Source organism: Sorghum bicolor, chromosome 4 (genome assembly GCF_000003195.3).
Source record: "Sorghum bicolor cultivar BTx623 chromosome 4, Sorghum_bicolor_NCBIv3, whole genome shotgun sequence".
NCBI classification, from domain to species: Eukaryota; Viridiplantae; Streptophyta; class Magnoliopsida; order Poales; family Poaceae; genus Sorghum; species Sorghum bicolor.
Genome location: NC_012873.2, coordinates 59383539 through 59399084, shown reverse-complemented (window position 1 = coordinate 59399084; position 15546 = coordinate 59383539). Strand labels below are relative to the sequence as shown.

At 42.7% G+C, this 15546-nt stretch overlaps 3 protein-coding genes across 5 annotated transcripts; 1 reads left to right on the top strand and 2 right to left on the bottom strand.

Annotated features, from left to right (window-relative positions):
* Positions 1204–14371, bottom strand: LOC110435048 (nicastrin). 3 transcript variants are annotated; one of them, XM_021460361.1, is made up of 16 exons: positions 7176–7343; positions 6544–6657; positions 6315–6432; positions 6079–6158; positions 5907–5983; positions 5702–5779; positions 5527–5598; positions 5353–5426; positions 5038–5170; positions 4880–4951; positions 4204–4323; positions 3872–3943; positions 2979–3119; positions 2731–2815; positions 2211–2649; positions 1204–1963 (listed from the first exon to the last, which is right to left on the bottom strand). In XM_021460361.1, the coding sequence occupies exons 1-16, from the start codon at positions 7252–7254 to the stop codon at positions 1699–1701; spliced, it is 2019 nt and encodes a 672-aa protein (XP_021316036.1). In that variant the 5' UTR covers positions 7255–7343; the 3' UTR covers positions 1204–1698. The 3 variants fall into 3 exon arrangements, with proteins under 3 accessions (XP_021316036.1, XP_021316034.1, XP_021316035.1); XM_021460359.1 differs by lacking the exon at positions 7176–7343 and adding an exon at positions 14074–14371 and having other exon boundaries at positions 1224–1963; positions 6309–6432; XM_021460360.1 differs by lacking the exon at positions 7176–7343 and adding an exon at positions 14074–14371 and having other exon boundaries at positions 1224–1963.
* LOC8075744 (ATP-dependent RNA helicase DEAH13) lies at positions 7458–13816 on the top strand. The gene is made up of 11 exons (XM_021460358.1): positions 7458–7612; positions 7836–8009; positions 8117–8188; positions 8347–8396; positions 8498–8558; positions 8648–9016; positions 9196–9408; positions 9538–9768; positions 10225–10338; positions 10410–11618; positions 11711–13816. The coding sequence occupies exons 2-11, from the start codon at positions 7944–7946 to the stop codon at positions 13154–13156; spliced, it is 3831 nt and encodes a 1276-aa protein (XP_021316033.1). The 5' UTR covers positions 7458–7612; positions 7836–7943; the 3' UTR covers positions 13157–13816.
* LOC8068611 lies at positions 14339–15328 on the bottom strand. Its single transcript, XM_002452543.2, has one exon. The coding sequence runs from the start codon at positions 14961–14963 to the stop codon at positions 14631–14633; it is 333 nt and encodes a 110-aa protein (XP_002452588.1). The 5' UTR covers positions 14964–15328; the 3' UTR covers positions 14339–14630.

Below are 15546 nucleotides of genomic sequence, written 5' to 3'. Positions count from 1 at the left end.
TAAATTGAACTACCCAACTAGAGGATCCAAACAACCCAGCTAAATACTTGCTTATTTAGTTTAATGGATCCCAACAGATTTTAAATAAGAAGCTGTGCGTACACATAATTATAATTTCAGTTACCTAAATAAGAGGCCATGTGATGTATGAACATGTTATTAATTATTATCGTGGCTCAGCTTGCCGTGTCATGTCTGATCAAACAGATACCATAACACCATTTCATGTAGGGACGAAGCAACAATAAATCATACAAAGAGAGAGGCAACTAGTAACATTTTTTATAAAAATAGACAGATAAGTTTGCATAGACTTCATAGAGTTTCTATGGATTGGTCCAATTTCAACCCGTTCTTGATATCAACTTGCACAAACATATGTACAGTATATAGTACAATAAACTGCAAGCTCATTGAGCATAAAAGCTCGCAAAATATTCCACCGGACCTAAACACACGAGCGTTGATTATTTAGGCTCGGTGGTACCACTACGGCACCTTTTTCTAGTTGGTATCACTATACACATTGACACGCATCCAGCTGACCTTTTTGGTGCACACACGCTACTGATCTGCTGAGAGTTCCTAACTCTGTAGCCTGTACTCTGTACAGGATAATCACGAGTTGGTAAGTGAAAAGGTAGCTCGATTTGGCAACTAAAGAAATTAATGCTGCTGCCGTGTGAATCAGAAACGACGTTAACAGCAACACAGATTCTCCACCGTGGTTGCTAACCTCACTTTTTGTAAGCCTGATGATGATTAGAATAATTCTGGTGTGATCGAGCACGCCAAAAACAGGGTGATACTGATAGAGGCCCGGTGGGCGGTGGCCTCGTTGTCCTGCGCTGGCGCCGTTGCAAACAAGGCTGCGACCGCGAGAGGAATCTCCCATTCTCCCCTCCCATCTGTCGCTTGTTCGCCGCAGGATCTGCGCCGCGCGTCGCGTTCCATGCAGTAACGTACTGCACTAGTTTTTAAGTTCGCTTGCACAACGAGCACTTTGTAGTTCTCTTTGTACATTTGGAGATGTAGCAGAACTGCAGAAACACAAGGTATCATCTTCCCAAGATGGCTCGACAAGTAGACTACAAGGTCTAAGCCAAGGCATGCAAAACGGTGGACATGGGTCACATGGCAGATATGCCGAAGATCCCATCGTCGGTGGAGGATAAGATAGGGAACGAACGAGCAACTTTCAGATAAGCTGACAACTGGAGCGGTGAAACCAAACACGATACAAGATCCAATCAGCATGCGTGTACCAGTATAATAATTGGTGTGCGCAACAGCAAATCCATTGGAGAGAGGAACAGGCTTATACGCAACCAAAACTGAGTACGCAGCATCCACAAACAAAGGAAAACACACGTTCCTGGAAACATCCACCTAGAGGTAGAGGCGTCTCATAATCTACCTACCAGTTCAGTACCAAACGTGCCAGGGTCACTACACTTTCATATTGCATCGGCCCAAGACAGGGGCTTCTAATTCTAACCTGGACGTCCGCATAATGATGACGGACTGCATCCATTGGCTCCTCCTTAGCTTAGCCGGAAGGCTTCATAATTCATTGTGGCTTTCTCGTAGTTCAATCACCCTGTCTCATGTGCTGCTAATGTTCTACAAATTGCCAGCTCAATTAGTTCTATTTCCAGCTCTAAATACCCAGAATCAGTGTAGCAGCCCACTGACGTTTCAGTCATGCTTCACCACCTTTGAAATGTATGTTGTGCCAAACTGTACAGCGCAGTAAGATGCAGCAGTGATAATGAGCCCGGCAAGAAGAATAAGCCAATCGTAAGCTGAATCTTGCACGGCATAGACCCTGAGGCCAATAGTGTTCCAGTAGCTTTCAGTCCACACAGGATCTGCAGCACCCATTGGATCTGACGAATTCGCTGGAAGAATGTGCCATGCATTGTTCTCAAATTTCACCCGAGTTGAATAAGCAGGAACATACCTGAGAAGTGATGTGTTGCAATACTCAGTAGGTCTCCAAGTGGAGAAAAGGTGAAAATATAATGGCAACCTTTTGCCGAACACGAGGATTATAAGTGAATTAATTATAAGTTGGCTAACTGACATAAAAAGGTATTAAAACTAGAGTTTCTTCTGGATTCAATAAATTGTTTCTTCAGCAGCAGCTGAAGATAATAAAAGCAACAAAAAAAATAGCTGCATAAGCATAACTAGTAAACACAGGTTACCTGGTTGTAGATACAACACATCTACCTCCACCCTCCACCTCTGCCCCTACACATACTTCACCTTCATCAGCACACTTTCCAGTACATGAGCTTTTATTGCCCGCTAAATTAGAAGTTCTGTCTGCCAAGAAGTTCCATACAAATCGAGACGTGTCATCTGCGTATGAAGGAAACTGTGTGCCAGAAGGGTCATCCAGAAAAACACCAACATAATGACTTGGGCAGGAATTGCTTGGAGAAATGAATCTTTTCGCAAGGCCACAAGAAAGACCAGGATTGCAAGTAAGCAGACATCCAATAAGTTCTTCGACCAATGAAACATTCACTTTTATAGTGTTTAGTGTTATGAGATCGACAACTGAGCCATCATTAGCAAGAATATACAGTGATCTGGCAACCAAAGCAGCAGCTGCAGCTATTGACGAAGAATTGATGTTTACTGCAGAAAAAAAAAAGATATGTCACATGCTAACAGATGGATTTTCAAGAGCAATGTTGTCGGATTCATGCATTATCTTACCAGGGTTATCCAGATAGCTATGATAAAATCTGTTGGAAAAATGGGAATCAAAATCCTCCAACACAACTCCAGAAGTTGATGTATTCTACATTCATTCATTAATTGACAACAGATCATGAGCAAAAGTCTTCAAATAAAACATATTTGGAAAACAATAATGTTATGGATGTTAAGAGAGAAAAAAAAGTTCCTCAAGCGAAGGAAACAACTATGAATCACATATATTTAGTAAGCATAAGTGGTTTTACCTTCCTTATGAATGACATTAATGAAGATGGTGGAACACCAGGATTTGATGAAGCTGCTTGTTTTACTTTAACATTGTCAGAACCAAGTGACTTGCTGGCGCTTTGCAGTGCATCTAATATTGTCTTTGAAGTTGATGAATTCTGTACAAGCATAGGAAAAATATAATAAATAGGAAAGAATTGTGTCTACTATAAGCACCATTTTTATTGCAATTTTAATCGCTATACATGCATGACTGTTAGTTGGACACCCAGTGTGCTTTGTGCCTTCACTGAAGAAAGGAACACAATTACTCTGGTAGATATCTTCGTGTACGTATGTTCATAACAAGATATAATGAACCATGTTTGCATAGAAATTCTTTTATAGTTGTGGTGGTTGGGGGGGGGGGGGGAGGTTCTTTTCTTCACAGTCAATCAAAGGGAGTGCAACCAAAGTTGATTGTATAGATGTCCCATAGACACTCACCACAAAAGTTCAGTAGATGTATTCAGTTATTGATTACCGAATTCTTTATAATACTAAAAGTTTACATTGCCAGGCTGTAACTACTTCCTCCTTTCCAAATTATAAGTTGTTTTTGGCTTTTCTAGGTGCATAGGTTTTGCTATGCACCAAGATATACACTGTCTTAGATACATACTAAAAAATATGTACCTAGAGAAAGCCAAAGCCACTTACAATTTAGAACAAATTTAATCTCCATGATCAAAATTGGCCAGCTCAAAAATCACTGTGTAAAGAAAATGGTACGGTTGTTTTGACATATAACAATGCACTAGCACTAAGACATCACAAAAAAAATATCTGAATGCAATATTCTAACTGCACCATGTGGCAATCAGCCATTTCAGCTCTTATACAGTTACAGTGCACTTCTGAAAATCCTTACCCCTTCAGCATGCACATAAAACGATGGATATTCCTCAAGTATAGCCTTGCCAACAGAACCAATCTCCAGTACCTAAATTTGTCCAAAGAAAGAGCTCAGATAACAAAAGTGATGGGAATGGTATTCAAGTAGATGTGTATCGCTTGTGATTTAAAGCTGTCAGTAAAATTCGGAAAAGAGTATTCATTACAATTGGTAGACATAAACTCTGCAGAAAGCAAATATCATAACACATGACCAAAAAAGTGCTGAAAACAAAGCCTTTATATATGTTTGAAAACTAACAATAGTCTGAGTCTGCCACTGCCTGTATTAACTTGTCTGGCACTCACCTGGTCAATCATTAAGCTACTAATTCCATTCACAGAAGCAGCACCTTCATCTAATTCCTGTAAGAATTTCCGACTACCAAGATAACCCCAGGCCTCACCATTAAAAACAGCGAACACAAGCTGTATGAGAAATGGAGAAAATGTCAGGAAGAAGATGTTGCTTCAGGAACCAGTCACACATAATTTCACTGAGAGTGATATGAAAAACCACATTAGATGTACCATTCCATGTGTAAGCTAAGGTAGACTCCCTCCATGTCCCTAAAGGAAGTCGTTGGACATCGACACGGTCTCCAAAAACAAATTTGACCACTACTTTTTGCCATAAATATTTATAAAATATAGTTTATATATACTTCTATAAAACTACATTTCGAGATGAATCTACTTACATCACTTTCATATTTTCAAACTCAACCCAAAAGAATTTATTTGTAGTCAAAGTTTAAAATGTTAGACTTAAGACAACCTCAAAATGACTTCCTTTAGGAACATGGAGGGAGTATTAACATTAAAAGAGATAACAGTAGCTTGGACCTCACAACAAGTATAGTAGAAGAAAAGATAAATTGGTGGATAAGATCTGCTGGATACCTGCTCTAAGTAAGAGAGAAAAGAATATCCAGCATAATAGCATGGAGGCAACTAGCAAACAAAATTTCAGTGGTCATCATACCTGTTTCTTAAGGTTGCTTAGATCATGAATGTGAGAAAGAGCATCAACAGCAGTGAGCAAGGCAATTAATCCCTGTGAAACAACTCAAAATATTTATCTGGCACAAATAAATAATATGAATAGGACAATAGCAAACCGTTAGCAAACTAGCAACTTACAGATATGGGAGAATCTGAACCAAGACTGCGGTCCCGAAAAAACGATGCAGAGTCTTGGGATGCAATAGCCAATATTAAAGGTTTCTGATGCTCCGTAGATCCATTTTTAAGTGGCGGTAATGAAGCCCATACACTGCCCTTCAAATACGAGGATTTAAACAATGATATAATATATAAATACTAAATATAAAGGTATGACACTCTGCAGGTACATATAGTAGCTTCTGACAGACAATTTTGAAATTTACTGTATTAGCGTATAGTGTATACATGATTATGCAACTTGAAAACTACCTCTAAGGGGAAAACACACACCTGTGTCCTCCTAGGGGCAAGCATGATTGTTCTTTGAGGCAGGATGCTGAATCATGTGTTTGAGCTTTGGTTGTCTGAAGTTCATGTCAATTAGAAGAAGAATAGTCCCATTTGATCAAAGGTCATCCTTCTGTTGTCAATAAGACATAATAAGGACTAAAAAAGAATCCAAACCTGCATAACAAGGTCGAATTCTGCAACATTTGCTCTATATCCATTGCTAGTCTTCTCATTTTTTTCTGAAATCTTTTATCGACAGTCATCATCAATATATAAATGTGGAACAAAAGATTAGACAAACAGGGCTTTGAAAATAAAAAGGTATGCAGCAAAGAAGATGGAAAACTACCTTTTGAAGAGTCTTTGTACTCTCTTCCGAAAGTAGAAATACAGGGAAGTTATATCTGTTCCACATGATACCTGATCCCTACAAAATAATAGAGTAACTGAGGCACATTAAACACAAGATTTAACTTTTACATTGCAGGGAAGCAGCATGCTTGACTCTTGATAGGGTGGCTGGTGGCACCAGTGTAACCAACCCTGTTACTTACAGCAAGATTCCAATCATGGCTGTGATTTGAGTAGGGTGCAAAATCATCTTGTGGAAATTTTCTATCAGGTGACAGCTCTATATAGCAATAAACAGTACATTCTTAGGGATCAGGCAAAAATATGCAAAATAACACTCAAGAAAACAGAGAGATGCTGGTTCAGAATACTGACCTTGTAAGTCACCGTTGACACCATTTGACTCAATCAATACACCAGCCACCTTCTGGTAAAGTTCTGGATCATTGGATACCCTGTATAATAGCACCCAGATATTATTATCATCTCTTAACATCCCAAAAAGGCTATACGACCTTAGAAGGCAAAGAGGCAAACTTCAACACCTCATGTTTCACAAGCACATACAAACTCAGAAACATGCAAACAACTTCAGTTGTGCTTACATGTACCTCAGAAAGAAATCTGACATCTGATCTAAGGGAAGGAGAATAGTGGATGGTTGAATCAATTGATCACTGCTTTTTCTGAATCTTACAATCGGTGCAATGACCTTTTCACTTCCAGGATCTGACAGCATAAAAGTCATTTCAATAACCAGTTGCTCTTAATGACATGGGGACATCAGGTTTAGTAATGGCAGAAGATGCCAGACTACATAAGTGTAGAGTGGAGACTCACTAGAACAGCCAATTTCACCAGAAAGATTCAGCAGCCTCACACAAGGGGAGCTTTCAATGTTTAGGTACATTGCCTTCACAAGGTCTGGAACTGACTCCAATGTGGCACCACCTCCTATAAAATGAAATGGCAATAGCAACATCCAGTTACAATAGAATAGGCGTGTAGAGAAATATGAAGAGCTATAGAACAGCCATATGCCCCAAACATGTCACTCTTATCTCCCAGGTACTGAGAACTAGGTAAAAATACACAAAAAATAATAACTAACCCCTGGTTTGGTTTCAATTTTAACAACAGAACTCACACCAGTTATAATCCAAAGCTGTAGTCGAGCAGTGTCAACAATCATTTGAAGAGCCAGCAAGGCTTTGCTAGCTTCCAATCTCAAATACCAGCACAACAACGGAGTTTGCCAAAGCTTTAGAGCTAACTAGGTCTGCTACTCTACTACCCAATTCACCTGGAAGTCGTACTGTGACCTACTAAAACCTAAGGCCCATAAGATTTACCCTAGAATCTCAGCATCGCATAACAGAGTAGGCAACGGAAGCAAGCGATCGTCTCGATTCGACTGAGCAATTTCCGCCCAAACAACTAGAGTAGGCGATGAATTTAGAAGACCAACTCACCGGGAACGGCAGGCGCAAGCACGGCGAGGGCGAGGCAGATGGCCGCCGCGACGAGGGACGCCGCGGAGCCGGCCGCCATAGCCGAGCCGAGCGAGGGGCCGGCGATCTAGAGGAGTGGAGGACTTGGGGAGTGGAGGTGGAGGACCGGGGGTATCGACCGGAACGAGAAGGTCAGAAAGGAGGGTCACAGTCCTGGGCCTTGAGACGTGAGGAGAAGGGTAGATGGGCCGTATGGGCTAAATTTGTGGTGCTATCCTTTTGCCTCACCTCAGCCCATGTCAGGAGGAGGCCCGCGGACCGCGGTTGCGCTGCGCCGCTGCCCCTCGGCCGAACAGCTCCTGCCCCCTGGTCTATTCGTCCCCCCGCGTGCTCTACTAGGCTGCCGCCGCCGCCGCAATTCTTCGTCGGGCCCTTCTCCGGCAACGAGCACCCAACAGGTATGCCCGCCCGCCCTTCCCTTCCCTTCCCTCCCCTTCCTGCTGTGCGAAACCGAGCAGCACTCAAAGCCTAACCTAAACTTCTATTCCCTTCCTGCTGTGCGTCACCGAGCAGCACTCAAAGCCTGACGTAAGCCATTTGGCTATTTGTAATCGGACTTGATCTAATTGCAAGTGTATACGTGAATTATGCCTAGTAATAACTTCGTTTCTTTTTTGGCAGTACACCCCGTGTCTTTCACTGGGTTCTCCCCTGGTCTCAGGCGGCCTATGCTCGCGTCGTCGCTTGTGTGTGAGCTTTGCTTGAGATTGGGGCCTTTGCAACTAAAGCATGGAAGACAGTAACGCCCTGATTTTGCCCTGCAAAAGGAAGAACAAGGCGCAAGGGAAAGCCAAGGTAATGTCAGCTTGACTTGGAGCCCGGTTTATTGATTTTCCTTCGCAACTCCATTGCACCCAATGTTAGGATTGCATATGTGTGCTCTGAAAACACTAAATTTCCAGGATGGTAAGAAAGCCAAGAAGGAAGACCCAAAGATGAGCAAGACGAAGCTGAAAAAGCTGCAAAAATTGGAGGTGCGCCACTTAGCATTGCCAATTTGTACTCTCTCTCTCTCTCTCTCTCTCTCTCTCTCTCTCTCTCTCTCTCTCTCTCTCTCTCTCTCTCTCTCTGTGTGTGTGTGTGTGTGTGTGTTATTAGGCATTTACAGCTATGTTGGTTTGGTTGCATCCAGGAGGAAAAGAAAAAGAAGCTGCTACAAGCTAAAAGCATCGAGGTTTTGCAGTATGCTCCTTAACTTATTCTGTTATAAATGATGCATGTTGACTTGTTTACCATGCTAGCTTTTTCTGATGCCACTATACAACACTGATCCCATATGATAGGAAGCACAAGATCTCAGAGGATGCACATTCTCTGCTGCATGCTTCAGGGACTATTGGTCAAGTATGGGAGATCAACCCTACCACACTCAGAATTTTGTTATTTTCTCAATATACTAGTGCATTTGCTCAAAGAGCTATATTATACTGCAGGCTGAGACTTTGAAAGAAAAACGGAGGCGTGCTGTGCAGTTTTCAAAGGCTGGTCTGGATATTCCTGAAGAACTCTCACTATTCAAGAAAAATGGTGATACAAAAGTTCCTGAAAACAGTGATGTTGTGGAGCAAGTTTCCCCATCAAAGTTTGTTGAGCCAGCACCAATTTTGGATTCTGGAAGAGAATGTAGTAATGGAATGAAGAAGGGTCCAGTGAAAGCTATTGAATGCCAACCAGTTATGGATTTTGGAGCTGGCATTCCAGAGCCAAAAACTGAAGAGCCTAGTGATGATGCTCATATGTTGACAAATCAGAAAATTCAGTTGTCAACTCCAAGTTGTTCTGGAGCAGAATTAGATTTGCAGGTAAATAGTCTGATCCAAACTATATATTTAGCTCATTTTATGCATGCTCATCAATGTTTAGATTATTCAAAAGAATGGTAGTTTCACCTATCCTTAGTCCTTACCTGCTGGTAGATCAGAACCTGCTGTACTTATTTTAATATAATTCATTGACCATAATTGTTCCTTTTTTTTGGTAGGGTAAAGAACTAGGACAAGGGGAACATGCTGTACAGGAGTGCATAAATCCTCCAATTGTTGTACCTGTGTCAAGACCACATGAGGTTGAGAAGGCAAGGAGGGATCTCCCAATAATAATGATGGAGCAGGAAATAATGGAAGCTATCTATGAAAATTCTGTAGTAATTCTGTGCGGAGAGACTGGCTGCGGTAAAACTACTCAGGTTCCCCAGGTCAGTATGTGTGCACGCATGATGCTTCTTGAATGTGTATTCAAACTAAGACTTTTGGTGTTATCTGCATATGTTAGCTGTCCAACAGCCAAATCTGTCATTGTTACTTATGCTTTCTGTGTTGTACAGTTCCTATATGAAGCTGGCTTCGGCACTAGTGATCGAGCTGATAGAAAAGGGATGATTGGTATCACACAACCACGACGTGTAGCTGTTCTTGCCACAGCTAGGAGGGTTTCATATGAGTTAGGACTTAAGCTGGGAAGAGAAGTTGGTTTTCAAGTTAGGCATGATAGAAAGGTAGGAAGTGAATGCTCCATCAAGTTCATGACAGATGGTATTTTGCTGCGAGAAATCCAGGTTGTTTATCTATCTACTTATCTCATTTGCTTCTACCAATCTATTTATTTATTTATTTATTTCTTTATTTATTATAATATACATATTTTCTTCACTCAAGTTTTTGTTCATCCTGGTCACTTGTGCTTAAAGGAAAGCCTTTAACAAAGAAATGAATTGCAGTGATATGTTTGCAGCCTTTGAGATCTTAACTGTAGTGTACTGTAAACTTATCATGTCTACTGGTCCACATAAACTGTTATAACAATGTTTATTCATGCGTCAGCAATTTATTATGTCAGTCAGTTGAATGCTCCATGATTGTGTGATCACAGAAACGATTGTCTCCCATAACTTATGTATAAAGTGATTGGACATCCAGAAACGTATATGTGAAAAATTTATGTTCTTTTCGTTGAATAGGTAACATGTAATCTAATCCTGTTCATCATCATCTGATTTAGTAACCTTCTGCAGGGTGATTTTCTGTTGAAGCGCTATTCGGTGATCATATTGGATGAGGCACATGAAAGGAGCTTGAACACAGATATACTTATTGGGATGCTTTCTAGAATTATAAAGATTCGCAAGGTTTGAACTAAAACTTTATTTCATATAAATGAAATGAAAAATATTCATTGCTAACCTTTGCCACATGGCAGGATTTGTATGCAAAGCAGCAGGAAAAAATACGATCCGGATTTAAGATCAAACCAGAGGATAAAATCAGTCAGTTAAAGGTGGTGCTCATGAGTGCTACTCTGCAGTTGAAGGACTTCATTTCAAATAGAAGGTTGTTTGATGTGATCCCACCAGCGGTTAAGGTACCTGTGCGACAGTTTCCAGTAACAGTTCACTTCTCAAAGAGGACACATGATGATTATTTGGGGCTAGCTTATAAAAAGGTTATGTCAATCCACAAGAGGCTTCCACCAGGTGGAATCCTGGTATTTGTCACTGGACAACGAGAAGTGGATTACTTGTGTAAGAAATTGCGAAGAGCATCCAAGGTGCAAACTGCTAAGAATCCTGAGAAAACTGATGGTGAAGATAATGGCCCATGCCCAGAAGTAGATGAAAAGGAAATTTTTGAAGCATATGATATTGATAGAAATGAATCTGAGCACCGATATGACATGTTTTCCTCATATGATGACGATGGTATGAATGCTGAGCCAAATATTGATTCTTCTGACAATGAAACGGAGAGTGAAATGGATAGTGAAACTGATGACGAAGAGTCTGTTACTATTGAAACTACGGAAGAGGATGTTCCAGTATTAGCATTTTTGAAAGATGCTGAGAGCTCATCTGCGTTGAAGGCGTCATTTGGAGCTCTCTCGGGAATACCAAGTGTGCTGGAAAGTGCTGAGGAATCAAGTGATGCTAAAGGTGAAGAAAAGACCAGTCCTTCAGTTAGTTGTTTTAGTAAATGCACAGAACATCAGCCTGTTTCGCATGGTCGACTTCGTGTTTTGCCACTTTATGCAATGTTACCAGCTTCACAACAGCTTCAAGTGTTTCAAGATACCCCAGAGGGAGAAAGATTAGTTGTGGTGGCAACTAATGTTGCAGAAACCTCTCTAACAATTCCGGGCATAAAATATGTAATTGATACTGGAAAAGAAAAGGTTAAGAATTATGACCATGCTACTGGAATGTCAAGTTATGAAGTCCAATGGATAAGCAAGGCATCAGCATCCCAGCGTGCTGGAAGAGCAGGAAGAACAGGGCCTGGGCACTGTTACCGTCTCTACTCAGCTGCAGCATACGGTAAAGACGATTTATTCCCTGAATTCGCTGAACCTGAGATTAAGAAAATTCCAGTTGAAGGTGTTGTTCTGATGCTCAAGTTCATGTCTATTGATAAGGTACCAAGGTTAAAGTTTCTAATTTCTTCTATCAGATAATAATATTTTCTTAGCCTTGTTTGAGCTCGTACAAATCATATGATGAATTTCAGGTTGAGAACTTTCCTTTCCCTACACCTCCAAACAAGGAAAGTTTGGTTGAAGCTGACCGTTGCTTAAAGACATTGGAAGCACTTTATAGTGATGGAAAACTTACACCTATGGGGAAGGCTATGGCGCAGTACCCCATGAGCCCAAGACATTCTCGTCTTCTTCTGACAGTGATTAAGAATTTGAAGAGCCAGCAGCAAGGCTTTGCTAGATCTAACTTCATACTGGGATATGCTGCTGCTGCTGCATCAGCTTTGAGTTTTACTAATCCTTTTCTCAAGCAATTGGATGAATGTGATACTAATGGTGAATCAGAAGAAAACACTAATCCGGAAGCTAATGGTCCATGTGAAAGGAAGAGACAGAAGAAGCTCAAGGCTGTGGTTAGAGAGGCACGGGAAAAATTTTCTAACCCTAGCAGTGATGCTTTAACCATTGCCCGTGCCCTACAGTTCTTTGAGTTGTCAGAAAACCCAATGGAATTCTGCAGAGCTAATTCACTTCATCTTAAAACCATGGAAGAGATGTCAAAATTGAGAAAGCAGCTTCTGCGGTTAATATTTCACCACAGCAAGTTTTGCGAGGAATTTGCTTGGAATTCGGGTGATTCTGATGATGTTGAACAGGCCTGGAGGAATGAGCACAGTAAAAAAGTATTGCAATTGAATGAAGAGGAACTTCTTGGGCAAGGAATTTGTGCTGGATGGGCTGATAGAGTTGCAAGGAGGATTCGCACCTATTCCAAATTATCAGAAGCTGATCGAAAGGTTCGAGCTGTTCGTTATCAGTCTTGTGCACTTGATGATACAATATATCTGCACCGATCATCGTCTGTTGCCCAAGTTGCCCCAGAGCTTGTAGTTTACTCGGAGCTACTTAATACAAAGAGGTTATACATGCATGGTGTAACAACTGTAAAGCCAGGGTGGCTTTTAAAGTATGCTAGTTCTCTCTGCACCTTCTCTGCGCCATTGGAAGATCCAAAACCGTATTATGACCCACTGAATGACCAAGTCTACTGTTACGTTAGTCCGATCTTTTCTCGACATAATTGGCAGCTTCCATTGCATAGCTTACCTATCAAAGATAACACAAGCCGGCTGCAAGTATTTGCATGTGCGTTGCTTAAAGGGGATGTTCTGCCATGTTTACGGGATGTTAAGGATTTCCTGGCACTATCACCATGTGTTGTGTTGGGGCCTGCCAGGCAACGAAGAGTAGGTGATCTTCTTAACAGGATGAAGATCGGTCCAAAATTAGTTGACAGCAGGGCAGCACTGAGAGATGTATGGAATGCTGATCCAGGTTTTCTCTATCCTGAGGTCAAGGTGTGGTACCAAGATAAATTCCATAGCCAGTTTGACTTGATATGGGAGCAGATGCACCAACAGGTTCACCTTGAGGGGCACAAGCTTTTCCCAAAGAGGTCCAAGAAAGTTAAAGGTTAGTCCAAAGATTTTGGTTCAGTTGGTTCACTGACAGAAGCTTTTTTGTGGTTGTCACATCTTTTACAAGATCGTGGTTCAGGAATAGATACGAAACATTCAGCATGGTAACATAGTTGGATAATGCAGTTGAGCCAATAACATGCATAATCCAGCAGTTTTGTCTAGACATTTTGCCTTGATCTGGATTTGTTCCGTTGCATCTTCTTGTTAATGTACTCATTTGTGCCACTTCAAGCAATCGTCACCCAACCAACGGTGTCAGAAATGATTTCTGATCCAAGTCCAACGGTTTGCTCAAAACCTGATGGAGGTGATTGGCTTCAAGTGAGGGCCAGGTGTAGGATACTCCAGAAACAAACCGAAATGGTTTTGCCCAGATTGATTATCATTTCTTCTTCTTTTTTTTCTTTAGCATCTGTAGTATCCGATTCCAGGTGCAAAAACAGCACTAGAGTTGTAGAGTACGCTTTATATAGTACTACCTAATTTGTGGACCAATGAGATGCAATTGTAACAGTAAAACTATATTATCCGCAGTTCGCTTATGGGTTTTGACATTGGATGACAATCATGGGGAAACAAAAGTATCCGTCCGGCATGGTTGCATGAACTTTGGCATGCATGTAAAATTGTATTCCAGGAAAGATTCGATTGGCTCTACGTCACCTTTACAAACTAATGCAACACTAGCAATTGATGAGTCATGGTTGAATAAGTTTTACTAGTATTTTTTTCATTGCCAATGCAATTGGCATTGGACAAACAAACTCCATGTACAAGCTGAGTCTGACATCTCGTGTTAAACTTGAGAATTACGAGCTCTGGACAAGATTCTGACAAACGAAGGGTAGGTTAAGTAAACTCACGTTCTTTCAATCAATCAAAAAAAAAGATAAGAAAAGGGTAAAATCCACAACCTGGACGGCTGGACCTAAAAATTGTCAGTCCGTGAAATGCATGCAAACTCTGATCATTTCGCATGGCTTCTTCGGGGAGATCATCTCGTGTAGCGTTGGCTGTCGCATCAAAGCTTGTTAGTAGCTGCATACATGCTTGAACCTGTAGAGTTTGCTTTCTCATTCGTTTTTACGGTGCTCGGCTGCCCTTCTTATGAAATGGAACATCTCAGAAACCGAAAAATATAAGCATCTCAAAAACCGAAAAGCACTTAGCACAAGGAAATTGAAGTGACCGGCACCTGAGATACCTCCTCAGTTGCTCAAAATCATCTGCAGAAACCAAAATACAGCACAGGCTCTAGAAGCACTAGTAGTGTGGTTTGAGACAAGACATAAACACCAAGACCCACGATGCGTAATAAGAAGTTTTAAGAACAAACTGCAAAGATGCTACGACAACACAAACAAAGCAGCAGGCAGGAGGTAACTAGAACAGACGGCCCATATAAAAAGAGTGGGCCGTCGAGAGCCGATCGTCACCGTAGAGCGCGCAAACAAATCCCACTCCCATCCACCTACTTCCCCTGCACCGCGCCATCACCTCCTTCCCCGACCGGCGCCGGGCGCACGCGGTGACCGCCGGAGTTCGCTGGCGCGCCGATCGGCGTGGAGATGAGGTCCAGCACGCCGCGAACGATCCCCTTCAGCACCGACCCTCTCTTTGGGATGTAGCGGGGATGTGCTCCCGGAGTCGGCGGGGGCGGCTTCTCGCTGCCGTCCCCCACGCGCCCACCTCCGGGACTCATGGCGTTGGTCACCTTGGAGAGCGGCGGGCTGAAGCTGAGCTGAGGTGGGGAGCGCGAGCACGCCGGGAGAGTGAGGCCGCGGCTTGTGCCGTGCGTGCCCATTTTATAAGATTGCACTGCGCTACTGCTGCTCCTCGCTCCCGCGGACGGTGGCGTGCGCGCCGAGGATGCCCGAATGAGGCCGAGCCGGCAGCGAGCGAAAGGAGGGAGAAAAAGGCGAGAACTGCAGCAGAAGAGGCTCGCGATGGCGACGGGTGGACGGACGGATTCGCCTGATGGGGGAACTCTGGCTGGCCTGGGGCGGGGAAGTGGTGGCGAACTGAGCTACTGGCTGGCCAACTGGGAGTGAGCGAGTGAGTGGAAGCTTCTTTTACAGTTTTGCTTGGGTGCGCCGCTGCCCCCATCAGCTCTTGGGATTTGGGGGCGGAGCGAGGCCGGAAAGTTGCAGGGAAGGAGCGGCGGGCTGCCGGCCAGGCGCGCCACCTGTCCCCCCCTGGGCCCTGGCCGTGGGAAAAGCTCGCCGCGCGGGGACCCCCTCCCCTCCGGATTACGACGGCGAAAGGTGCGTGCCTGCTGCCTGCCGTGAGCCCTTCTGTCCTCCACTCGAGCCCTTTTCAGCCTGATCACCTGATGCGACTATGGTCTTCTTTACTTGTAAATTTTTTTACAAAATATAAAATATTAT

Excerpts from the sequence above, each read along its gene's own strand:
- LOC8068611 (XM_002452543.2), bottom strand. The coding sequence starts at position 14,963 with ATGGGCACGCACGGCACAAGCCGCGGCCTCACTCTCCCGGCGTGCTCG.
- LOC110435048 (XM_021460359.1), bottom strand. The coding sequence starts at position 14,236 with ATGAGAAAGCAAACTCTACAGGTTCAAGCATGTATGCAGCTACTAACA. Across the intron at positions 4,952-5,037 it reads GTTCAGATTCTCCCATATCT|GGATTAATTGCCTTGCTCAC; the intron begins GTAAGTTGCTAG and ends GTTGTTTCACAG. Across the intron at positions 2,816-2,978 it reads TAATGTCATTCATAAGGAAG|AATACATCAACTTCTGGAGT; the intron begins GTAAAACCACTT and ends GAATGAATGTAG.
- LOC8075744 (XM_021460358.1), top strand. The coding sequence starts at position 7,944 with ATGGAAGACAGTAACGCCCTGATTTTGCCCTGCAAAAGGAAGAACAAG. Across the intron at positions 8,559-8,647 it reads CTTCAGGGACTATTGGTCAA|GCTGAGACTTTGAAAGAAAA; the intron begins GTATGGGAGATC and ends ATTATACTGCAG. Across the intron at positions 9,409-9,537 it reads AAACTACTCAGGTTCCCCAG|TTCCTATATGAAGCTGGCTT; the intron begins GTCAGTATGTGT and ends TGTGTTGTACAG.